The following is a 27,070-nucleotide window of genomic DNA, read 5'->3' as shown; positions in this document are numbered from 1 at the left end:
CTTCCTCCATACCACCCAGAACTGAATCATATAGAGCTGATATGGGCAAGAGCCAAGAAGAACGTTTCTGAACGTAATTATGACGTTCAGAATGGATACTTTACTAACACTTATAGATAAACAAGTTTCTTCCTCATAGCAAAAGAAGACCAGAAGAAATTGTGGTGTCACAGCCAGACACCACACTTGCTAGGTAGTAGCCTTTAAATCGGCCGCGGTCCGGTAGTATACGCCGGAACCGCGTGTCGCCACTATCAGTGATTGCAGACAGAGTGCCGCCACACGGCAGGTCTAGAGAGACTTCCTAGCACTCGTCCCAGTTGCACAGCCGATTTTGCTAGCGATGGTTCACTGACTTCTACGCTCTCATTTGCCGAGACGATAGTTAGCATAGGCTTCAGCTACGTCATTTGCTACGACCTAGCAAGGCGCCATGATCAGTTCCTATTGATATTGTAAATCATGTAGTGTCAAGAGCGACGTTCGTCATTAATGGATTAAAGTTCAGTATTCCACCAGCTACGTCCGTTTTTCTCAATTCCAATTCCCATGTTCCAGACCTCACGTCAACCTGCGTGAGCTAAAACGCGTGCATTTGGGCCTCCTTTAGTTATACGGGTTGGCTCTCCTGCCAACCACAACAGAAATACTGTCAGCTCGTAAATAAAATGGTAGTATATTTCAAGTGAAGGTTTACTGGGCCAAGCGCTGGAGATGACCAAGAAAATGGGAAGTGGTAGGCCGCGGTGGTCTCGCGGTTCTAGGCGCGCAGTCCGGAACCGTGCGACTGCTACGGTCGCAGGTTCGAATCCTGCCTCGGGCATGGATGTGTGTGATGTCCTTAGGTTAGTTAGGTTTAAGTAGTTATAAGTTGTAGGGGACTAATGACCACAGCAGTTGAGACCCATAGTGCTCAGAGCCATTTTTTGGGAAGTGGTAGAGACTCGTAAAGTGATAGTCATAATGACGGAAGAAATACTAATCCCGCAAGTGAAGATGAAAGTGAATCAGCTGACATTGCCACTTGAAATGAAACATATGCAGGCACTGAAAACGAATCGTAAGGTGGAGCTTTATCTACACGTGTTTTGTGCATGGAAATTGTGATCGTGAAAGATCCGTAGTATCATGTCAAGCGATGAACTGTATTACTTGTAATATGCAGTTGTGTCTGCTATTATTCTCAAGATCTTGAACGTCTTCTTAACAGTGAAGCTATTATTTATGACCAAAAAGAATATTTTACATTGGTATGCTTGTAAAATAAAGCCGTCAACAGTGCCGCCTCTATCCTCTTTGATCATACACTGCACTGCAATACCTCTTCACCTTCCGTGCATTTCCCGTCCTGCGCATGCGTGTGACTTCCTCTGTTTGCATGAAGTGTACAGTTGGTGTGTTTATCAGTACGCTTGTAGACTCTCAATCATTGCTCTGCTGTTGTAGTGATAGGGAAACCTGTTTGTGAAGCTATTTAGGCTTGCACAACGTATACGACAGCCCAAAAGTGAAAATTGTTTTATTCTGTCTACAATATCGCTGTACTGTTAGTGTAGCAGTAAGATTGCATGCTGGAAGGTATCCTGACCATATCAAACCCTTGTAACCTCTATTTACAAACATCTCAAAATAAAAAAAAAACTGGACTTGTGAAGAATAAAACACGCAAGGGAAAGGAACGGAAACTGGTTAGAGAAACGCAGCTAACATTTTTAGTAACGGTAACACAGAACCCACATGCCCCTTGAAGTCAGCTAGGATTTACGAGTCGAATTCGTCAAAGGAGTGATCGGCGACTATTAAATTTCAACATATTTCATCTTTCCCAGATTTCAGTCCATCGACAGCCATGACTTTCAAATGGTTCAAATGGCTCTGTGGTCATCAGTCCCCTAGAACTTAGAACTACTTAAACCTAACTAACCTAAGGATATCAGACACATCCACGCCCGAGGCAGGATTTGAACCTGCGACCGTAGCAGTCGCGCGGTCCCGGACTGAGCGCCTAACCGCGAGACCACCGCGGCCGGCCCATGAATTTCAGGAATCGAATATACTTATCTGACTCAACTTTAAAAAAACCGTGAAGTGATGCGGTGAGGACTTTTCAAGACTCGCAATTGTGGTGTTTTATTGGTGGGACTCAAGGTCAGTACGATCCACTTTTGAGAACTTGATATGACAATCATATTTATAAAAACAGGACCGTACCTGAGTTACCTATTTGCTCACATTTTGTGCAGTAGGGCAGGCGTTTATGCGGTCACTTCATTTGAAGGCAGGACATTTGTTTTTTGGCCCTGTTATCTTGTTGATTGTTTGATCAAGTTCCACATATGTTACGTACTCAATAATCTTCGAAGGCTGTTTCCAAGTACGAAGAAAAGATCGTTTTAAATTTAAAAAAGTCGATGTCATAATCCGGCAACTATGACCGCTGAAAATAGCTAGGTTACCTTAGGAAATTCTCCATTTTGTGCATTGAAACTTAGCGAAACCGAATCTCGATATACGTACTTGTTATGGACATATTTCGAATGGCCTCTCCTAGCCTCCCTGTATTAATGTACAAAATAAACTTAGAACGCAAACAACATGATTTGTGCTGTCTACTGTTGAAAATATTTCCAAACGTCTCGAGGAAAAGTAACCATGTGCAAGAAGGTATTAACAATGCCATAATTCTTCTGATAAAAAAGAGAGAAGAGTAAACATTAGGTGCAGAAGTATTGTCATTCTGGCACTGAAACAGTTCAAAAGAAATTTAGTTAGCAGCTGGTCTAAATGTGCGTCACGGCACCTGTACGAAATGATCCCGGGAATGGCAGGGCGGGGTGAACAATAATAAAAAGAAGAAGAAACTGTGTTAAGTATATGAAGTATGAGAGAATGAATACATAGTACTATTTTACATAAATTTCAAAAACATAATAGTGGGAGAACAATATCTGTTCACAACTAAGATAATCTCACATGTTGCTACCATAGAAACTTACCTAGAAGATCCACCCACCCGAAGAGCACTTCCCTCTTATATCTCACCATTGGCCACGACACAAATCCTATGTCTATATGCCCTGGTGCAGCTCCACTGCAAAAATGAAAACAAAAGTTCGTAATTATATAATTACTGTGGTTGACCCATCTGACATGTTAGTCCTGCTGTATAATTAGTGATGTTAGATGGTGAAACGCAACTTCAAGGTTATATCATACTTATACAGTATACCTTAAAATCATTTTGACCTCTTACCTCTGGTGGGAATTTGTTTTCATTTACGCAAATTATCTCAAAGGTTTCATAAATATTGTATCATTACTCACAAATAAAGAAAAACAGACTTCAGTCACAAATCGTTGTTTTTTTCTGTACAGGACGCATTTCGAGGCCTGTGGGTTCATCTCCAGGTGCTTGATCATTCTGCATCAGTTTCCAATTTTAGGTTAATACCGGGCTTCTTAAGATAAAATAAGTATGTTACAAAGTGGCACACCATGAATACGTGTTTTACGAAACTAAGACGACATTGAAAAATTACTCACTGGTCCCAGTAGTGGTTACGCAGTTTTGAAGCACAAGATAAGTTGAATTATTTGTAGACATATATTACTAATGCTGTACTGGTATTGGTTACTTACATGTAACCACTACTGGAAATAGCAACCATTTTTTCAATGTTGTAGTATCATAGAACTTGATTTCACAATGTACCACTTTGTAACATATTTACGTAATCATAACAGGACCAGAATTAAGCTAAAACTGAAACAAGATGTTGACTGATGAAGCAACTGAAGATGATCACCCAGGGCTCGAAACTGCTTCGTGATTGAAATAAAGATCACAATTTGTAAAGAAAGGTTGTTTGTTTTTTTATTTTAAGAAAGTTATACAGTCAAGGAAGCAACATGACAACTCATGGATGAAATTAAGTTAGACCAAAGACATCATAGTTTTTCAAACTCAGTTGTCTCTTGGCTTCTGATTAGCAGTTCTGAATGACAAAAATGCAATAGTCTGGAGGTTTGAGATGAAATTATGGAGAAAATATGCATTTAAAATTTAGATTTAAGAAATTATTCTAGCGACGTGTAAACTAATGCCACTCTCCACTATGAAATGCTTAACTGAAGGAGGAAATTCTTAATGAGTTTTGGTTTGACATTCTGAATAATTCAGTGTGTTGGTACAACAGGTCTGCTTAGGGTGGGGAAGGAGTAAGTCACTTTGATTTAAAGAGAACTGCGGTGAGGATTGTGTGGCAAGAATAGTTACTTCTGCTACGTCATTGGAATTATACATCTACATCTACATCTACATGACTACTCTGCAATTCACATTTAAGTGCTTGGCAGAGGGTTCATCGAACCACAATCATACTATCTCTCTACTATTCCACTTCCGAACAGCGAGCGGGAAAAACGAACACCTAAACCTTTCTGTTCGAGCTCTGATATCTCTTATTTTATTTTGATGATCATTCCTACCTATGTAGGTTGGGCTCAACAAAATATTTTCGCATTCGGAAGAGAAAGTTGGTGACTGAAATTTCGTAAAAAGGTCTCGCCGCGACGAAAAACGTCTATGCTGTAATGACTTCCATCCCAACTCGTGTATCATATCTGCCACACTCTCTCCCCTATAACGCGATAATACAAAACGAGCTGCCCCTCTTTGCACCCTCTCGATGTCCCTCGTCAATCCCACCTGGTAAGGATCCCACACCGCGCAGCAATATTCTAACAAAGGACGAACGAGTGTAGTGTAAGCTGTCTCTTTAGTGGACTTCTTGCATCTTCTAAGTATCCTGCCAATGAAACGCAACCTTTGGCTCGCCTTCCCGACAATATTATCTATGTGGTCCTTCCAACTGAAGTTGTTCGTAATTTTAACACCCAGGTACTTAGTTGAATTGACAGCCTTGAGAATTGTACCATTTATTGAGTAATCGAATTCGAACGGATTTCTTTTGGAACTCATGTGGATCATCTCACACTTTTCGTTATTTAGCGTCAACTGCCACCTGACACACCATACAGCAATCTTTTCTAAATCGCTTTGCAGCTGATACTGGTCTTCGGATGACCTTACTAGACGGTAAATTACAGCATCATCCGCGAACAGTCTAAGAGAACTGCTCAGATTGTCACCCAGGTCATTTATATAGATCAGGAACAGTAGAGGTCCCAGGACGCTTCCCTGGGGAACACCTGATATCACTTCAGTTTTACTCGATGATTTGCCGTCTATTACTACGAACTGCGACCTTCCTGACAGGAAATCACGAATCCAGTCGCACAACTGAGACGATACCCCATAGCTCCGCAGCTTGATTAGAAGTCGCTTGTGAGGAACGGTGTCAAAAGCTTTCCGGAAATCCAGAAATACGGAATCAACTTGAGATCCCCTGTCGATAGCGGCCATTACTTCGTGCGAATAAAGAGCTAGCTGCGTTGCACAAGAGCGATGTTTTCTGAAGCCATGCTGATTACGTGTCAATAGATCGTTCCCTTCGAGGTGATTCATAATGTTTGAATACAGTATATGCTCCAAAACCCTACTGCAAACCGACGTCAATGATATAGGTCTGCAGTTAAATGGATTACTCCTACTACCCTTCTTGAACACTGGTGCGACCTGCGCAATTTTCCAATCTGTAGGTACAGATCTATCGGTGAGCGAGCGGTTGTATATGAGTGCTAAGTAGGGAGCTATAGTATCAGCGTAATCTGAAAGGAACCTAATCGGTATACAATCTGGACCTGAAGACTTGCCCGTATCAAGCGATTAGAGTTGCTTCGCAACCCCTTAGGTATCTACTTCTAAGAAACTCATGCTAGCAGATGTTCGTGTTTCAAATTCTGGAATATTCCATTCGTCTTCCCTGGTGAAGGAATTTCGGTAAACTGCGTTCAATAACTCCGCTTTAGCGGCACAGTCGTCGATAACAGTACCATCGGCACTGCGTAGCGAAGGTATTGACTGCGTCTTGCCGCTTGTGTACTTTACATACGACCAGAATTTCTTCGGATTTTCTACCAAATTTCGAGACAATGTTTCGTTGTGGAACCTATTAAAAGCATCTCGCATCGAAGTACGTGCCAAATTTCGCGCTTCTGTAAATTTTAGCCCATCTTCAGGATTTCGCGTTCTTCTGAACTTCGCATGCTTTTTCCGTTGCCTCTGCAACAGCGTTCGGACCTTTTTTGTGTACCACGGGGGATCCGTTCCATCTCTTACCAATTTATGAGGTATGAATATCTCAATTGCTGTTGCTACTATATCTTTGAATTTGAGCCACATCTCGTCTACATTCGCATAGTCAGTTCGGAAGGAATGGAAATTGTCTTTTAGGAAGGCTTCTAGTGGCACTTTATCCGCTTTTTTAAATAAAATTATTTTGCGTTTGTTTCTGATGGATTTGGAAGAAATGGTATTGAGCCTAGCTACAATGACCTTGTGATCACTAATCCCTGTATCAGTCATGATGCTCTCTATCAGCTCTGGATTGTTTGTGGCCAAGAGGTCAAGTGTGTTTTCGCAACCATTTACAATTCGCGTGGGTTCGTGGACTAACTGCTCGAAATAATTTTCGGAGAATGCATTTAGGACAATCTCGGAAAACGTTTTCTGCCTACCACCGGTTTTGAACGAGTATTTTTGCCAACATACCGAGGGTAAGTTGAAGTCCCCACCAACTATAACCGTATGAGTGGGGTATTTATTTGTTATGAGACTCAAACTTTCTCTGAACTGTTCCGCAACTGTATCATCGGAGTCTGGGGGTCGGTAGAAGGAGCCAATTATTAACTTAATTCGGCTGTTAAGTATAACCTCCACCCACACCAATTCGCACGGAGTATCTACTTCGACTTCACTACAAGATAAACCACTACTGACAGATACAAACACTCCACCACCAATTCTGCCTAATCTATCTTTCCTGAACACCGTCTGAGACTTCGTAAAAATTTCTGCAGAACTTATTTCAGGCTTTAGCCAGCTTTCTGTACCTATAACGAAATCAGCTTCTGTGCTTTCTATTAGCGCTTGAAGCTCAGGGACTTTTCCAGCGCAACTACAACAATTTACAACTAAAATTCCGACTGTTCCTTGATCCAAGCACGTCCTGTAATTGCCAAGCACCCTTTGACATTGCAGCCCATCCCGCACTTTCCCGAGGCCTTCTAACCTAACAAACCGCCCAGTCCACGCCACACAGCCTCCGCTACCCGTGTAGTCGCCAGCTGAGTGTAGTGAACTCCTGACCTATTCAGCGGAACCCGAAACCCCACCACCCTATGGCGCAAGTCAAGGAATCTGCAGCCAATACGGTCGCAAAACCGTCTGAGCCTCTGATTCAGACCCTCCACCCGGCTCTGCACCAAAGGTCCGCAGTCGGTTCTGTCAACGATGCTGCAGAAGGTGAGCTCTGCCTTCATCTCGTAAGCAAGACCGGCAGCCTTCACCAAATCTGATAGCCGCTGGAATCCAGAGAGAATTTCCTCAGATCCAAAGCGACACACGTCATTAGTGCCGACATGTGCCACCACCTGCAGCTGGCTGCACCCTGTGCTCTTCATGGCATCCGGAAGGACCCTTTCCACATCAGGAATGACTCCTCCCGGAATGCACACGGAGTGCACACTGGATTTCTTCCCCTCCTTAGCCGCCGTATCCCTAAGGGGCCCCATTACGCGCCTAACATTGGAGCTCCCAACTACCAGTAAGCCCACCCTCTGCGATTGCCCGGACGTTGAAGGCTGAGAACTTTGTACTCGTTTTTAAGGGGGCAAAATTTGCAGTACGTCGAAACTTTTTGACAGTATTGACGCAGCTGGGGGGAAAATGACAGCATTTTCTTTAAGACCATGTTTCATCTAGTTCTACAGTTCACGGTATGTTCAGTTTACATATACATGATTTAGTACCTTGTAAACAAATCCTTCGTTGGGTAAAATTGTTGTAAAACTGAATGATATACGGATTAATAATTATTCAGGAATGAAATATCTTGTACTAACAACCGAACAATATACTGCATTATCTACAAACCGACATGATCTACGTACACACAAGCCCCACTGCACTTCATCAAATCTTGTGAAGAGCAGTTCACAACTTTTCAAGTAACTCCTATAGCTATTTTATCGTCGAGAAAGGGATAGACGCAAAAAAAGAAAACTTAACAGTAAATGCAGTTTTATGGCATAATTTTAATCATATATAAACAATAGATATTTTATTTACTTTGATGTGCTCGTGGCAAAAAAGCTTAATTTGTTTTGAAAAACAAATTTGTTTTCTATACCTCAGTGGTCAATAAGATTACGGAACATGCTAGTCATGATTTTGTAAACGCCTTGTTTTAGGGGAAAGCAGATCATCAATAAATCTAACGTGACAAATGGTGTTTAGGTCATGACGTCAACTGCTACATCTTCTTTGTTAGATATAAGATTACGAAATACTGTGGGCAAAGTATCAAAACTTTGAAACATAACAATTATCATTTTAATTACCCGATGACAACAATAAGCAAATTATACTCGATGGAAGAGATGCAAAACCCTTAAAACATCTTTTAATATCGATCAACAGTTAAAGGAATACAGGAATTATAGTGAAGAAAGCAGATACTAGACGAGAAATGAAGCCAGTCGCAATGCTGTCACATGAACGATTAATATGGCATAATTAGGCTGTATACCAGTTTTCATTTGTAAGAGAGGTGTCATTTGTCTTGCAGGTTGCAGGTTATCTCTCTAGAATTACGAACTAGTAAGCGTTCAGGCAGTTTTTGTTAAATACAGAATCGAGGATTACTGCTCTTAACTAAAAAGATACCTCTTTGAAATGAGTTATGTCATGTGACGTTTGGCATGCTTGTCATACCTTTAAACCAAAATAAATTACCATAAATGAATCTACTGGGAGGAAACGCAGAAACAATTTATTAGTAGAAGGTTCCTTAGGACGTGCTCATGTTTATACTGACGAGGCCCATTCCCACACTTCAATAATTAATATAAACCACATTTGGATTTGTTCGTTAGCACAGCTGTTTGTGATGGGTCTTTCTCATATCGTACCTCGCCAGTGTAAATACCATCACGTACCCATTTAATAAAATTAAGTAACTACCTGATTTTATACATATATATCTCTAAAAATGTGTGTGCAGTTCATATGAATTTCAGTTCTTTTCAGAATTGTTCCTTATACTCTTTAAAAGATTTTTTATGCTATTGTAACGAGAGGTATACGATATGTACTTTACAGTTGTTTATGCCGTTAGTTGGACTTGCCCTATATTTCCTTATAGGTGGTTTCGCTTTAACTCTTCACCTATACCTATATCTCCGATATTTGAACATGTCCTGTGTTCTTTTAGTATTTAATTGCATACACCGGTTCACAGTTATTATTAGATGTTAAAATGCTTATAAAAAAGCGGTTTATGTTTATGAAAAAAGTTATTTTTATTGAAATAACTGGTGTATTGATACCTACCGTAGTACGCTCTTCGCCCTAATAATAGATTTGAATAAGCTATATGTAGTAGCACCCAAAGCCAATAAGTAATATGACGCAAGTAGAAAGATACAGGCTCAGTTTCTTATCCCTGTCTGATTTCAGTTCTTTTCGACTCTCGTCTAATCTCTCTCGGCAGCGTACAGTGAGTTCATGTGATTTCTCTCTCCTGTTTGAGCTGTGCTCGGGTATTGACATGCCTACATAGTCAACCTTGGTTATGTGTGTTAAGTAATCTATTCTATAAGTCTCAGTAATGAGTGAACTGTTTTTGTTTATTTCTAACTAGTTTTCGGTTTATTGGGCCATCTTTAGGAAACAACTAACTAGCTTCCTTAAGGAACAATAGTTCTTAGGTGAGCAAATATTGTAAGCAAAGATACAATCCACTTGCAAAAAATGATGTGCACCAAACTTGTTTTCTATGGTTGTAAATTACACTTTACGCAATGGAGAGTAATAAACGCAATAAGTAATTAAACTGCACATTATTAGAGTATTGCATGCTATATGGTTATTATGGTAAAATTTGTGAGGTCGAGATATTGGTTGCAAAACTGTCAAATTGAGCACTATTCGTTTATGTTATGCACCAAAAATGTTTTTAGCACTGTAAATTTTGCTAAACCCAATGGACAGTACTGAACACAATAAATGGCTAAAATGTACAATATTACAGTATCTCCAGTTATATGGTGGAAATGCTGTTATTTTTTAGGTCCTGACCTTAGTTGAGAACTGTCTAACTTAGCACTACTCACTTACGTTGTGCAACAAATATGCTTTACATCGTAAATTACAGTTTACACAATGATCAATATTAAATAGAGTACTTGATTAAAATACACAATATTACAGTATTACAAACTATATTGTTATCCTGTTGTAGTTTGTGAGGTAAGCTAGCTAAGAAATATGAAATTCTATTGTGTTTTTATTCCTGTGTAGCAGTATGTGTCAGTGTGACAGGCTGTGGGTATGTGGCTGGTTGACTGCATAACGTGAAACTTACAAGTGGGGATGCTCTCAGCTGTAATTGATCATTTATAGCCAGCTGGAGATTATTAGCTAAATTTTTGTTTATCTCAAGTCATTCTATCAATCTTAGGTTTCGTCCTTTATTGGCTATATATTGCACTTCCGTATTGACTTACTATTTGTGTCCTTTCTTGAAGACATGTCTGACAAAGGCGGAGTCTGACTTATGTAATCTCCAGCTATGTTTATTTACAGTTAGTTTAGTTGTTATAGCCCTGGCTGTTTGGCCAATATACAGTTTGTCACAGTCATTGAAGTTATTTTATATGCACCACTGTTCTTAATAAATCCATTTTGTCCTTGCTGTTGAATAAGATATGAGCTGTAGTCCCTCTAACATAACATGATATTTTATAACTGCAGGATTTGAAAGTTTTATCTAATTTGTTGTACAGATTTCCTAAATATGGGATAGTACACCAGTCTGTTATAGATATGACTGTTGCTGCAGATGGGGCATACATGCAGGGCAACATTTTCCTTCTTTGTTCTTTGTGTACCATGTTGTCAAATAAGTCAGGTATGTATCCATTGTTAGATGCAATACGTATTGTGGTGTACGATTCTGTTTGAAAAATCTGTTTTGACATTGTAAGACGATGCACCATGAAACGGAAGCTAGCATGTTGTTGTGTTACTGGATGTTGTGAACATGAGGGTATTACCATATCTGTTGTTGTATAGTTTCAAAATTTACAGAAAACCCAGAAAAACAGATGTGGTAATACCCTCAAGTTCAAAACACCCAATAACACAAAGAAATGCTGCCTTCCATTCCATGATTACATAGGTACATCGTCTTACGTCCGTACCAATGTCATACCGAATTTTCAGACAGAATTAGACACCATTAAATGTATTGCATCAAACAATGGCTATATCCCTGACTTAACTTAGAACATTCTACACAAGAAACAAAGAAGAACAATTTTGCACTATATGTATACAGCAACGTTCATATATAAAAGAAACTGGTGTACTATCCTGTGTTTAGAAAATCTATCGGACAAATAACCCCAAACTATCAAATCCTGCTGTTATGAAATTTCATTTTATGTAAGGGGGGCTACTGCTCGTATTTTATTCCACAGAAAGGACGAAACAGATTTATTATGTAACAGTGATGCATATAAAATAACTTGAAATGACGGCAACTAACTGTATATTGGTCAAACGGGCAGGGCTGTAACAACTAGACTGATTGAATATAAACACAGATGGAAATTACGTAAGTCAGATTCACCTTTTACAAACATATGTTGAATGAAGAACACAGATATCAAGTCCAAACAGAAGTGCTACATATACTCAACAAAGGAAGAAAACTAAGCTTGTTAGAAGAACTTGAGATAAATAGAAATTCAGCTAAAAATTCCCGGCTGATTCTAAATGACCAAATACAGCTGAGCACATCCCTACTTTTAAGTTTCACATGATGCACACAAACAGTCACATTCACACAAACTGTCACAATGATAAATACTGCTACACAAAAATAAAAACACAATACAGTTTCACATTCCTTACCGTGCTTACCTCACAAACTTAAACATGATAACAATGTAATTTGTAATACTGTAATATTGTGTATTTTAATCGTGTACTGTCTTTAATATTGTGTATTGCATAAACTGTAACTTACAATATGCAACACGTTTGTTGCACAACATAAGTCACTAGTGTTCAGTCAGTTATTAACCAATGTCACGACTGCACAAACGTCATAATCAAATGACTTGCATTACTTGTAACACCGTGCAGTTTAATTTTTTGTAATGTTTGTTGCTGTCCACTGTGTAAAGCGTAATTTGCAACGATAAAAAAAGAGTTTGGCGCACCAATTTTTCTTCATGTCGATTGTATCTCAGCTTATAACATGTGTTTACATAAGAACTAGTGTCTCTTACAGACACTAGTCAGTTGTTTCCTGAAGTATTTGAATTATGCTCGTTATTGAACATGATTTACTAAACACTTTTGTATTCCTTGTTTTAGTATTTTCCTGTATTTAGGAAAATCCATGAGGTGCACCTGCATTTGTGAAATGGGGTCTCTGCCAATTGCGGGCACACTGTAAAATACACTCCTGGAAATGGAAAAAAGAACACATTGACACCGGTGTGTCAGACCCACCATACTTGCTCCGGACACTGCGAGAGGGCTGTACAAGCAATGATCACACGCACCGCACAGTGGACACACCAGGAACCGCGGTGTTGGCCGTCGAATGGCGCTAGCTGCGCAGCATTTGTGCACCACCGCCGTCAGTGTCAGCCAGTTTGCCGTGGCATACGGAGCTCCATCGCACAGCGTGGACGTGAACCGTATGTGCAGTTGACGGACTTTAAGCGAGGGCGTATAGTGGGCATGCGGGAGGCCGGGTGGACGTACCGCCGAATTGCTCAACACGTGGGGCGTGAGGTCTCCACAGTACATCGATGTTGTCGCCAGTGGTCGGCGGAAGGTGCACGTGCCCGTCGACCTGGGACCGGACCGCAGCGACGCACAGATGCACGCCAAGACCGTAGGATCCTACGCAGTGCCGTAGGGGACCGCACCGCCACTTCCCAGCAAATTAGGGACACTGTTGCTCCTGGGGTATCGGCAGGACCATTGGCAACCGTCTCCATGAAGCTGGGCTACGGTCCCGCACACCGTTAGGCCGTCTTCCGCTCACGCCCCAACATCGTGCAGCCCGCCTCCAGTGGTGTCGCGACAGGCGTGAATGGAGGGACGAATGGAGACGTGTCGTCTTCAGCGATGAGAGTCGCTTCTGCCTTGGTGCCAATGATGGTCGTATGCGTGTTTGGCGCCGTGCAGGTGAGCGCCACAATCAGGACTGCATACGACCGAGGCACACAGGGCCAACACACGGCATCATGGTGTGGGGAGCGATCTCCTACACTGGCCGTACATCTCTGGTGATCGTCGAGGGGACACTGAATAGTGCACGGTACATCCAAACCGTCATCGAACCTATCGTTCTACCATTCCTAGACCGGCAAGGGAACTTGCTGTTTCAACAGGACAATGCACGTCCGCATGTATCCCGTGCCACCCAACGTGCTCTAGAAGGTGTAAGTCAACTACCCTGGCCAGCAAGATCTCCGGATCTGTCCCCCGATGAGCATGTTTGGGACTGGATGAAGCGTCGTCTCACGCGGTCTGCACGTCCAGCACGAACGCCGGTCCAACTGAGGCGCCATGTGGAAATGGCATGGCAAGCCGTTCCACAGGACTACATCCAGCATCTCTACGATCGTCTCCATGGGAGAATAGCAGCCTGCATTGCTGCGAAAGGTGGATATACACTGTACTAGTGCCGACATTGTGCATGCTCTGTTGCCTGTGTCTATGTGCCTGTGGTTCTGTCAGTGTGATCATGTGATGTATCTGACCCCAGGAATGTGTCAATAAAGTTTCCCCTTCCTGGGACAATGAATTCACGGTGTTCTTATTTGAATTTCCAGGAGTGTATTTCATAACATAAAAGTATCTATAAATTGAGTACAAAAGAGACGGGTTAAGAAACATTACGAAAGTTGTTAGATGAAGCAGCTATCAGTCACTTAAGTATGAATTGCAGAGTAGTCAAGATGATGTACATAGAGATGTAATAGAATGGTAATCGAGCCAAAGAGCTTGTTTAATTGTTCTAGAAAATAGTTCTTGTATATCTAGAAATATTGTATTATTGTAATTTTCACAAGATAATGATTTATTGTTTTCCTGTTTGGTACGCTCAAATAAAATGAGGAATACCACAAGGAAATCACAAGCCAGACGCCGAATAACCAAGATTAAGGTGACTCCTGGTGAGAGACCTCAGCAGAAAAGAGAGTCTGTTCCTCGTGCAAATTCATACGTATGCAATTTTGAGCACTCTTTACAGTCAAGAAAACAGAAATGCTTTTTCATTCAAAATTTTTTCTCGCCACTTCCGCGAACAAATTTGCGGATAATTAAAGTAACTAGATTTATTATTGCTTTCTTTACTGACATGACACATATCGTCAGTAGATGCGAGTTTATCTTATGTGTATCTTATTCTCATTGTTGTAGACTGCTTGGACTTTACATAACCATTAACTTACTGTCACAAAATTGTTATATCGTTATACGATATCTTTCTGAGTGTGTGGATTAAGGCATTATTACCTTAAAAATGCCAGTTAATATTCGCTCTCCTGCAGAGAGAAATGCTATGGATGTGGATACAGAGCTCACTGAAGTTGAAAATTATCAGCTTGCTGATGACGTCAGCGCAAACAGTGATCGAAATTCTGACAGTGAAACTGAACAGTACGAAATATCAAAGAGCAACCTACTTCGTGTTCTTCTGAAAATACAGCAGCTGCTAATCTGATTAATAAAAAAGATTTGTTGTTGTAAACATTGCAGTATCTAACGCTCAATATGACAGAAATCGAAAACTCCAATACTAAAACTAAAACAATGGTTTAACACGTTGTCAAAAATCAAGGAAAGATTTCTGCCAGTAGGACCAAATTGTTTTCCGCTCAAGAAAAGCTTCCTGCCAGTCGTACCAAATTGCATTCCTCAGTTATGTCTATTACAGCAGCTCTGTGTGAAACACAAATTACTTTAAAGCAGATTTCGAAAGGAGAAACAGCTTCCCATAAGGAACTGTCTGAAAGAATTAAACACGTAGCAGATCAACAGCAACAGCCCATCACTCAAATAACAGCAAAATACAACGCATTTACCGAAAATCTGTAGTGGATAGCTTATGAAAAAGAATCTAAAATCCTCAAGACAGAGAAGATAAATTCACTTCTTTCCAAGGATACATAGATAGATCTATTGGAGAGATGGTGAACAACAAAATCCAAGTTTTGAAATGAAATAACATAACGACTTTACTAAGCACGTAGAACATAAATTATCTGACTACAGAAACCCATAAAGAAAGAGACAGAGACTTGGCATGCTCGGCAGCACAAAAATTACCGCACTTCAGCAGGAAGTACATAAAATCAGTGATGACACATCATCAATTGATTCAGCATCAGTTAATGGCCCAAGCTGAGCAACAATACTGCAGGCTAGACCAAGTAGACGGAGAGAAAATGCTCTTGCCCCCACCAATAATGTGGCGTACACTCTCGATACACAGACCTTACTAGTACGTAAGTTATTGGTGGAGAACATTCTGTAGAGTAGGCAATTTAATGCATTCCTAGCTGACAAATAATTGGTTCATCCTGTTATTTTCGTAAGCGCTTTTCGTGACACACTCTCAGGATCCTGGAATGGACAAAAAAATTCATCTTTTTTGTCAGCAGACATATCCAGGCAAGTGTGGCGTTATGGAGCACAGAAGCTATATAACAATGCCTTACTTAGACGAATTCGAATGAGCTTTCTTGGCGAAGTACTAGTCGTGAGGCATTTAAGAATGGCTAAGAAAAGAAATTTTCAATCCTGAGACATATAGCGAGAGACAAGGTTGCCTAACTATTTTGGAAAGTAAATACAAAGGAAATACTGTGATGAGGCAATATCTGACAAAAATATCATAAGAATACTCAAGGCTAAACTTCCCATGCATATTGGAGGAAAACTTTGTGATGCACTAGAAGATGATACAGATAACTTTTTGTCTGTCATCGTTAATATTGATCTAATTTAGGAAGATACACACACCATGGCAAGTGTTCACCCACAGCTCAATCATAATTCTGGTTACCATAACGAATTGCATTACAGCACCGTGCGCACTGTAACTTATCCAAAGATAACCACTGCCATGAGGGGAATTCTCAAAACATAGGCTCCTGTTCATTCTCTAGTAGCCCACACCAGTGAGTTGCGTTTCAACAACACTGTTGCCAACCAGCAAGATGTTAACTGTATTCCTAGATCACCATATAATCCATGGAGAAAGAGATATAATAGTCATTACTCACCTGCTTATCAAAATCATCAGAAAAGTAAATGAGAACTAACATCGATCAAATGACTGAATCAGGGCATGGGAATAGTAGAACTGCATTGTGAACCGATACCAGATACGAAAACTAGTTGTTAGTGGATCTAGCCTTTCCAGACAGGTCATAGACAATGACAGAGGCATGACTGACTCAATAGTCAATTTAATACAGTATGATCATGGTTCAGATCAGCATGATAAATTGTTTGTCCAAGACAACAACTGTAAAAAGATTTATGAATCTGAAGTACAATCTGCTGTATATGCCATGGTTGCAAGAATACCTGTAATTGCAGCCATGGACACACTCAATTAAATGCCCTGTTGGCGGGTTTCCTTAGACGAATTGTGAACACCAAACGTATCAACATTCCTGGTGAATGGATGCCAGCCCCAGATGTAAGCAAGTGAAGTCGCAGGCGCTGATAGAAATTGAGAAACGGGAATTGAAGTTAGAGCATTCGTTCCTGGTATTACATAGTTTGACAGCAAAAATGTTTCGTAGGAATTAGACCAGAAAGATTCTAGGGTCGACCTCTGTGCTGGCCACCTAAGTTTGAGAGTAGGTTATGACCACATCATCACCAATTTGAATCATAGTGTTGTGAGCCATGGGCCTGTTTGCCAAACAGTAGAACTACAATACATTGGCAAGCTCACTTACGATAAACTGATGAATGGATTGAAACCACTTGCCAATGAATCAAGCCATTTTGTAGAAAGCTAATGAATCTGACACTCAGAGAAGTGAGTTCATAAATGTTTTGGAAGAATATGAAGTAGTATTTGAAGAACCACGAGGAGTCTTGTGCAGATATGAATCTGAACTGCATGTCTGTCCTCCAAAAGTATATTTTCAGGTTTTGTATAGCGTCCCCTGCACCAAGTGGCTGGCTGTTACTAAGAAGATCTAGAAGATGCTATCTTGGGAAGTTTAGGATCTCTCACAGAACCCATACTCTAGTTCAGTATAAATAGTTTTGAAACCTGGCGGAATTGTCAGACTTGTGGCACAGCAATAAAGAAACTTCTTGTTCCTGTATGGACCCACCCAGGAAACATCAAAGAAAAGATTGAGAGCTTCTATGGTGTCAAATTATTAACCAGACTTGACGTGCTATCATCATACTGGCAGATTTCCTTGAAAAAGGAGTCACAAATATATTGCTTTCTTATTTGCTGACCACATTTACCAATTCAAGGCGCTGCTGTTTTGGTTAAATGTTATTATTAGTGTGTTTACAGCACTGTTATTCGCCCTGACTTACAAGATCAAATCAGAGTCTTTATAGGTGATATACTTATTGCAATGGCTATGTGATGGGAACATCTCGCATTATTGTGTAAGGTTTTACTATGATTCAACGACTCTGGAATTACAGTCAATCTTCAGAAGCCAAAATTGGCTACATGCAACATCAACTATTTGAAATATATTATTTCACCGAAGGTTATACAACCTGACCAAGGTAAACTGACTGCTGTTAAGAGCATTCTTGTTGGCAACACAATGAAACACTTTAAGTCATTTTTCGGTCTTGTATCCTTCTGTTGGAGATTTTTGCCGAATCATATACTCAGTAGTGCAGTTCTGTCGAGTTTGCATGCACAATGGTGCTGGTGAAATGATTGTCAGAATGACTTTGACTGCATAAAGCAAACTTCGTGTAGCTGAAACACTTTTGGTTATCCTGGCATGAACAGAGACTTCTTTCTGTCGACAGATGTGTCAGATCTTGGCTGTGATGCGTCTTTGTCGCAGATTCGTAACACTGAAGCAGACCAGTGATACATATCATAGGTTTCGTCAGTCGCTTAGTAACCAACTGGTAGTGGTCGTATTACGTCTGTGAGTTTGAAGTACTTGCCATTGTGTGGACCTTTAAGAGGTTACACTGTTAACTGTATGGGCATCATTCAACTGTATACTGTAAGCACCAAGCCTTAATCCTACTGTTAAACACTAAAGTACTCTATGCATGTTTAGAACGTTGGTCATCTGTGTTACAGGGATACAACTTCACTATCTTTTACATATCAGGCAAGGTCCTAGTTATATATATATACGCTCCTGGAAATTGAAATAAGAACACCGTGAATTCATTGTCCCAGGAAGGGGAAACTTTATTGACACATTCCTGGGGTCAGATACATCACATGATCACACTGACAGAACCACAGGCACATAGACACAGGCAACAGAGCATGCACAATGTTGGCACTAGTACAGTGTATATCCACCTTTCGCAGCAATGCAGGCTGCTATTCTCCCATGGAGACGATCGTAGAGATGCTGGATGTAGTCCTGTGGAACGGCTTGCCATGCCATTTCCACCTAGCGCCTCAGTTGGACCAGCGTTCGTGCTGGACGTGCAGACCGCGTGAGACGACGCTTCATCCAGTCCCAAACATGCTCAATGGGGGACAAATCCGGAGATCTCGCTGGCCAGGGTAGTTGACTTACACCTTCTAGAGCACGTTGGGTGGCACGGGATACATGCGGACGTGCATTGTCCTGTTTGAACAGCAAGTTCCCTTGCCGGTCTAGGAATGGTAGAACGATGGGTTCGATGACGGTTTGGATGTACCGTGCACTATTCAGTGTCCCCTCGACGATCACCAGAGGTGTACGGCCAGTGTAGGAGATCGCTCCCCACACCATGATGCCGTGTGTTGGCCCTGTGTGCCTCGGTCGTATGCAGTCCTGATTGTGGCGCTCACCTGCACGGCGCCAAACACGCATACGACCATCATTGGCACCAAGGCAGAAGCGACTCTCATCGCTGAAGACGACACGTCTCCATTCGTCCCTCCATTCACGCCTGTCGCGACACCACTGGAGGCGGGCTGCACGATGTTGGGGCGTGAGCGGAAGACGGCCTAACGGTGTGCGGGACCGTAGCCCAGCTTCATGGAGACGGTTGCGAATGGTCTTCGCCGATACCCCAGGAGCAACAGTGTCCCTAATTTGCTGGGAAGTGGCGGTGCGGTCCCCTACGGCACTGCGTAGGATCCTACAGTCTTGGCGTGCATCCGTGCGTCGCTGCGGTCCGGTCCCAGGTCGACGGGCACGTGCACCTTCCGCCGACCCCTGGCGACAACATCGATGTACTGTGGAGACCTCACGCCCCACGTGTTGAGCAATTCGGCGGTACGTCCACCCGGCCTCCCGCATGCCCACTATACGCCCTCGCTCAAAGTCCGTCAACTGCACATACGGTTCACGTCCACGCTGTCGCGGCATGCTACCAGTGTTAAAGACTGTGATGGAGCTCCGTATGCCACGACAAACTGGCTGACACTGACGGCGGCGGTGCACAAATGCTGCGCAGCTAGCGCCATTCGACGGCCAACAGCTCGGTTCCTGGTGTGTCCGCTGTGCCGTGCGTGTGATCATTGCTTGTACAGCCCTCTTGCAGTGTCCGGAGCAAGTATGGTGGGTCTGACACACCGGTGTCAATGTGTTCTTTTTTCCATTTCCAGGAGTGTATATATATACCTTATGAAAGTCGACATTAACCAGCGGTATTTCCTGAACTTGTGCTAGAATATAGCAGATATGCAAGACGCTAACGAACATTGGCAGGGAATGAAGGACCATTGCTACACAATGCCGATAGAAGCCCTGACAGCACTCTGTCAGATACAGTGGCGTATTATTCTTGCAACATCAGAATCACCCAGGATCAGGTACGTGATGTCCGCCGCCGGTAGCTGAGAGGTCAGCGCGACAGAATGTCTATTCTAAGGGTCCAGGTTCGATTCCCGGCTGGGTCGGAGATTTTCTCCGCTCAGGGACTGGGTGTTGTGTTGTCCTAATCATCATCATTTCATCCCCATCGACGCGCAAGTCGCCGAAGTGGCGTCAAATCGAAAGACTTGCACCCGACGAACGGTCTACCCGACGGGAGGCCCTAATCACACGGTATTTATTAGGTACGTATTGTGTCTGCATTCCAGCTATGGTTGAAGAATTTTGATCTCATAAACTCACTTACAGACAGTTCAGTGTGGTAAAATGTGTAAAGAAACCGGGAGAGTGTTATCACTTTCCAAAGATCTGAATGACAGTAAAAAAGCCTTTGTGCATGTGTCTCATGTGTCAGAACACTAAGGCGCAGAATATCTTCATGACAGGAGAGTTACACCCTATTACACTGACCAAGGCACTACATTGACGTCTGCGATCTTTGCCGCAAAGTATAACAGGTATTAAGTACTTCTTTATGATGCATAAGGATGTATGGTACTCGTTCAACTACAATGGAGATCATTATCAAACGTGTATTGAATGATATTATACCCAATGTCAGTAAACACAGATCCATTTTACCAGGCAATGGAAGTACGTAAAGAGAAGACATTAGTCCTGTGCTAATTTCAAAATACCAACCAGAAACAAATCGCGCTGCACAGATCGTTTGTAAATGCAGAAGATTAATCGGAATTTATTGTTATAGTAGACATAGTTCGTGATTTCCATATGTGTCCAATTTTGAGGAAGCTATGAATAGCCTGCGTCATGTATCTAATAATAGTGTACCATGCAAACTTATGCTTGGAGTAACAGAAAACAAATACCAAAGATCCCTAGTTGAATAGTGTATTGGCAGAAAAAAAGTTTCGCAAGCTGTACTTGCGTGTTTTTCTTGGTTTTCCTGGCGAATGTGTTACTCAAAAGCCTCTTGGGCACGCAACTGTATTAACTAATCGTTGTAGAACAAATTTTTGATGGTGTAACATGCCATCATCAGAGACACACGCCGCTAGCTGGGCTCTATAGGACGTTGAAAATTTGAACTGCATCCAGAATTAGTGTCATTGTTCGACCCCTTTAATGGGAATGGGTTGAATGTTCAATGAATTCGAAAGTAAAGTTCTATGTACTGACTTGACAGGAAATCCTAAGAAATTTTGGTCTTATGTCAAGGCGGTAGGTGGCTCAAAACAAAATGTCCAAACACTCTGTGACCAAAATCGTACTGAAACAGAATGACAGACTAAAGGCCGAAATACTAAATCTCTTTTTCCAAAGCTGTTTCACAGAGGAAGACTGCACTGTAGTTCCTTCTCTAGATTGTCACACAGATGACAAAATGGTAGATATCGAAATAGATGACAGAGCGATAGAAAACAATTAAAATCACTCGAAAGAGGAAAGGCCGCTGGACCTGATGGGATACCAGTTCGATTTTACACAGATTACGCGAAGGAACGTGCCTCCCCCCTTCTTGCAGCGGTGTACCGTAGGTCTCTAGAAGAGCGTAGCGTTCCAAAAGATTGGAATAGAGCACAGATCACCCCCGTTTTCAAAACGGGACGTCGAACAGATGTGCAGAACTATAAACCTATATGTCTAACGTCGATCAGTTGCAGAATTTTGGAACACGTATTATGTTCGAGTATAATGACTTTTCTGGAGACTAGAAATCTACTCTGTAGGAATCAGCATGGGTTTCGGAAAAGACGATCGTGTGAAACCCAGCTCGTGCTATTCGTACACGAGATTCCGAGAGCCATAGACACGGGTTCTCAGGTAGATGCCGTGTGTCTTGACTTCCGCAAGGCGTTTGATACAGTTCCCCACAGTCGTTTAATGAACAAAGTAAGAGAATATGGACTATCAGACCAATTGTGTGATTAAATTGAAGAATTCCTAGATAACGGAACGCAGCATGTCATTATCAATGGAGAGAAGTCTTCCGAAGTAAGAGCGATTTCAGGTGTGCCGCAGGGGAGTGTCGTAGGACCGTTGCTATTCAAAATATACATAAATGACCTTGTGGATGACATCGGAAGTTCACTGAGGCTTTTTGAGAATGATGCTGTAGTATATCGAGAGGTTGTAACAATAGTAAATTGTACTGAAATGCAGGAGTATGGGCAACGATTTGACGCAGGTGCAGGGAATGGCAATTGAATCTCAATGTAGACAAGTGTAAAGTGAAGCGAATACATAGAAAGAAAGATCCTTTATCATTTAGCTACAATATAGTAGGTCAGCAACTGGAAGCAGTTAATTCCATAAATTATCTGGGAGTAGCCATTAGGAGTGATTTAAAATGGAATGACCATATAAAATTAATCGCCGGTAAAGCAGATGCCAGACTGAGATTCATTGGAAGAATCCTAAGAAAATGCAATCCGAAGACAAAGGAAGTAGGTTACAGTACACTTGTTCGCCCACTGCTTGAATACTGCTTACCGGTGTGGGATTCGTAACACAGCAGCGCGCTTCGTTACAGGACCATTTAGTAATTGCGAAAGCGTTACGGAGATGATAGATAAACTCCAGTGGAAGACTCTGCAAGAGAGACGCTCAGTAGCACGGTACGGGCTTTTGTTGAAGTATCAAGAACATACCTTCACCGAGTAGTCAAGCAGTATACTGCTCCCTCCTATGTATATCTCACCAAGAGACCATGAGGATGAAATCAGAGAGATTAGAGCCTACACAGAGACATGCCGATAATCTTTCTTTCCACGAACAATACGAGACTGGAATTCAAGGGAGAACCGATAGAGCTACTCAAAGTACCCTCCGCAACACACCGTCAAGTGGCTTGCGGAGTATGGATGTAGATGTAGAACCTGGGCGCAATCAGACATGGCACAATGAAATACATCTATGAACCACTCTTCAAAATTCAACCAACTAGCGCCGGAACAGCCAGAAAAAGAGACTAGGTGAATTGTCATGAGTCTTAAGGAGAAAACCATTAATGATACTGAGTTGTATGTTCTTGAGAAATGCTTAACATTGCCCCAACACCAGCAGCACTACCTGCAGCAGAAGTCATAAGCGGAATGTGGCATATTGCCTACACTCTACCACCCAAAACGGCGAAGGAGATACGGCAAGAAACGTGCTGTATTCTCGCCAGGTCTGCGAGACCGAGGCATAACGTCTCCCGATTGGAAAGAGCCGCTCTGCGTTCTCTGCATGACGATCCAGACGTTGTCGTCCTCCTCACAGGTAAGGACATCTAACTAGCAGTCACAATATACAAAGAACAAATGTACAAACCCTTAGATGATGTAGCTTCTAAGATGATGACGATGGATCCAACCAACCGAATGCAGACAAGACGAATTAACTTCTCTGACGTGCTTTTACAGAAGAGACAGCAAATAAATTCAGCCATATGTTGCTGCACAACCAAACCTCTATGGGCTTCCAGAGGTACAGAAAGACGTCACACCTCTGAGACCAATAGTTAGTACAATATGAGTGCCAACGTTCCAGGTTGTGTAACAATAACACTTTACATTAGTTTTGATTCCGTAGGTTGGCAAATGTGAGCACCACATCAAGACCCTTGCTCAAAGAGTCGCTGGAACTCATTGAAAAAGAAATTTGGGACCTCCTTCATCAAACTTTTGAGTGTCGAGGTCATGTCCACATATTTTGTTTTTGGCAGACATTACTGTGAATAGACTTATGGCGTGCCTATGGTTAGTGCTCTGACCCTGTGGTGGCCGCTATGTACCTGGAAGACTTTGAGGATAAGGCACTAGACTCAGCACCATTAAAACTGACAGTCTTTTACAGATATGATGACAATACATTTGTCACCTGACCTCAGGGGAAAGATGAGCTTCAAGTTTTCTTGCAACACCGAACTCTATTCACACCAAATTCACTTCAAGTGAAGGTGAAACAAACTGTCAGCTGCCATTCTTGAATGTTCTGGTATGGAGAAAACCGGATGGATCACCGGGACACATCTATTGGAAGAAACCGCACAGCGACCATTATCTTCACGCCTCTGGGACAGGAGTGCTAAACACGTTGGTCCACAGAGCAAGTGTGATCTACGATGAAAAAAGCCTAAAAACGGAACTATACCACTTAACTGTGTAGCAAATCGAGTGAGTAGATTGTTGACTGGTAGTTGTACGTCAGTCGACCCGCCAGATACGCGGCGCTGCTGGTCTCAGGGTGCCACCCTTAGTGAATTCTGTTGATATCGTGAGACGGGGGTGGATAACGTAGATATCAAGAGACGAGTGGATGAGTGGTGTCACCCGACCCATCTGCTGGCTGGGTATAATGTTGCCATGACTTAGCCGTGACATGGGGATGACAGTCATCTTGTGACGTCTCATGTGACTGCGTGGACTTCGCGTTACTGCCACTGGATGCCTCCACTGTTTCCACGCTCTCATCGGTCTTTTATGACAAACGAACGAAGATGCAGAGTCACAACCACACCTCCAAGAGTTGCACCCAAGGTGAAATTGAAATTGTTGTGAACTGATAGGTGGATGAACTGAATAATGATACAATTTCAAAACTGTGTACACTCATCGATTGAGGGGCACTGGACTCAACTTCTAGCTCTGTGAATTCTTGTGATTAAATTTCACGCTTGAACTACAGGACTATCACGAGAATCACGACTGAAAATCGCAAGGGCACAGTTGTATTTGTTTGAATTGTGTCACCTCTTCTCGCATATTTTGTTCCACGCAGTACCTTTGTCCATACCAGGCCCTCAGTTATAAATCTGTACTAATTACATACTCTTGCAGGAAAAGCAGTGTGCTTTTTTTGCTAGTGCTTGTCGTAACATCTGGTTTTGAACTCTTTCATTTCCTTGAGTCTACCTCATTTTGGAGACTCCACTTACTCTCAGCCTGCTGTATGCGGACTGCGTCTTTGAAACCAAATATCCGTTGGCTTACCAATCCATCCTGTGGTCCACAAAATCGCCCTGTGTAACATAACAAGCAATGAGCCAATGAAAAATCTCACACTCGAAGTTTAAGTATGTTTTTTTCGAGACAACGGATGAATGCCGAGATGTGCCTGTACCACTTCTAATCTGAAAGGCAATTAATTCTAGAGCGCTTATGACGGAAAAAACGGAAATGAACGAACTCTAATGAACATAAATGTTGGCTCAGCGAACTGGCTTTAAACACCGTGTAAATCTCAGAGCATTTCAGAACTAACAATTCTCGTAACATTTATCGTAAAAATTTTGAAACTAAGCTGTAATGAATATATTTATTTTAAACGTTTCTTCTGCTGCAGTGGCCCATAGGGAATTTTTAAATCATTGTCTAGATGTTTACTGACTGAACTACTAGTTCAGGGTTGAATATTTCTCTATGAAAAACTCACTTATCTTCACGGTTTTATTAAATTAGCTGCTCATGTGTTACCCCTACTTGTCATGATGAATTAGTGGGAAACGTACAGTTGACTGAACTCATAATCGCGGTGATACAGTTTTGCTGTCGTGAACTGACTCAGTGAGAAACAGTTGACTATATAACTGACGAACAGCGAAGATTTTGCAAATAGTGTACATTATTTTTTAACGTGTCTACAAAAAAAATAAAAAATGTGGCAATCCTCTTCTCCCCGAACATTGATATGAATAAACTATGTATAGTAGCAACCAAAGACAATGAGTAATATGACGCAAGTACAGAGATACAGACTCAGTTTTCTTGTCTCTGCCTGATTTAAACTATTTGCGACTCTCGTCTGATTTGTCCTCCCGACAGCGCATAGCGAGTTTACGTGGTTTCTATTTTCTTTTAGTTGTGCTAGGGTGCAGACATTCCTATGTGACCGACCTTGGTTACATGTGATAAATAACTTTTCTATTGTATTGTACTGTAAAATCGGCCATGGATAGAAGCTTATGTATACAGATTGATATTTTGAATGTGAGAAAGCAATTTTTCGATTATAAAATGAAAATGTAAATTTCAACGTCTAAGTATTTTCATTATGGTCGTTACTAAACATATTTTACTAAACACTTTTGTCTTCCTAGTGTTATATGTTCTTACAGTAAAGAAAAGCTGCGAGTTGAGCATACGTTTGTGAGATGAGTTGCGTGCCGATTCCGGGCACATGACAAAATATTTAATTACATAAGCGCATCTATAAATTGAGTATAAAGCAAACAAATTAAGATATTACTGACTGCAAAATCTTGGCTGTTTGTCTGTTATATAGACAACTGTTCCACACTCAGTCAGTTCATGACAGCACAACTGTATCACGGCGTTTATGAGTCCAGTCAGCTGTATGTTTGCCACTATTTCACCATGACAAGTAGGGATAACACATGAGCAACTAATTTAATAAAATCTTGAAGATAACTGAGTTTTTCATAGAGAAAGATTCAACCCTGAACTAGTAGTTCAGTAAGTAAACATCTATGACAATGATTTAAAAATTCCCTATGGGCCACTGCAGTTCTATTCCTCATTACTATTCAGTTCCTCTGAAGAAGTGGGTGACAGGAATTATAATTCATGTCAGTAACCACAACAGGAGGTATAATCAAACTAATTCAACAAAACGCTAAAAATCTGCACAGACACTATCTCTGCAAAACGGATGACCCAATTGGCGAGGAAACGAACACATCACCGTTGATGACCTCGTAAAAACATGGTAGAAAGATAGAGAAGTGAGAGCACACAGCAGTGGGTATCTCATCATCAAAATCACATTACGTTCACGAAACACTGAAGCTTAAAGAAGGATAGGAAAATGGCGATAAGGTACACGTTTC

The 27,070-nt window shown here is 41.6% G+C and overlaps 1 protein-coding gene across 2 annotated transcripts in view; it reads right to left on the bottom strand.

Moving 5' to 3' along the window:
* The window catches only part of LOC126298600 (sodium channel protein Nach-like), a 162,591-nt gene that overhangs the window by 6,114 nt on the left and 129,407 nt on the right, over positions 1-27,070 (bottom strand). For both annotated transcript variants that reach the window (XM_049990000.1, XM_049989999.1), the window contains exon 10: positions 2,997-3,091. In XM_049990000.1, coding sequence (XP_049845957.1) covers positions 2,997-3,091 — 95 coding nt within the window. The remainder of the gene's footprint in view (positions 1-2,996; positions 3,092-27,070) is intronic.

Source organism: Schistocerca gregaria, chromosome X (assembly GCF_023897955.1).
Source record: "Schistocerca gregaria isolate iqSchGreg1 chromosome X, iqSchGreg1.2, whole genome shotgun sequence".
Classification (NCBI taxonomy): Eukaryota; Metazoa; Arthropoda; class Insecta; order Orthoptera; family Acrididae; genus Schistocerca; species Schistocerca gregaria.
This window is presented reverse-complemented; position numbering and strand designations above follow the sequence as displayed.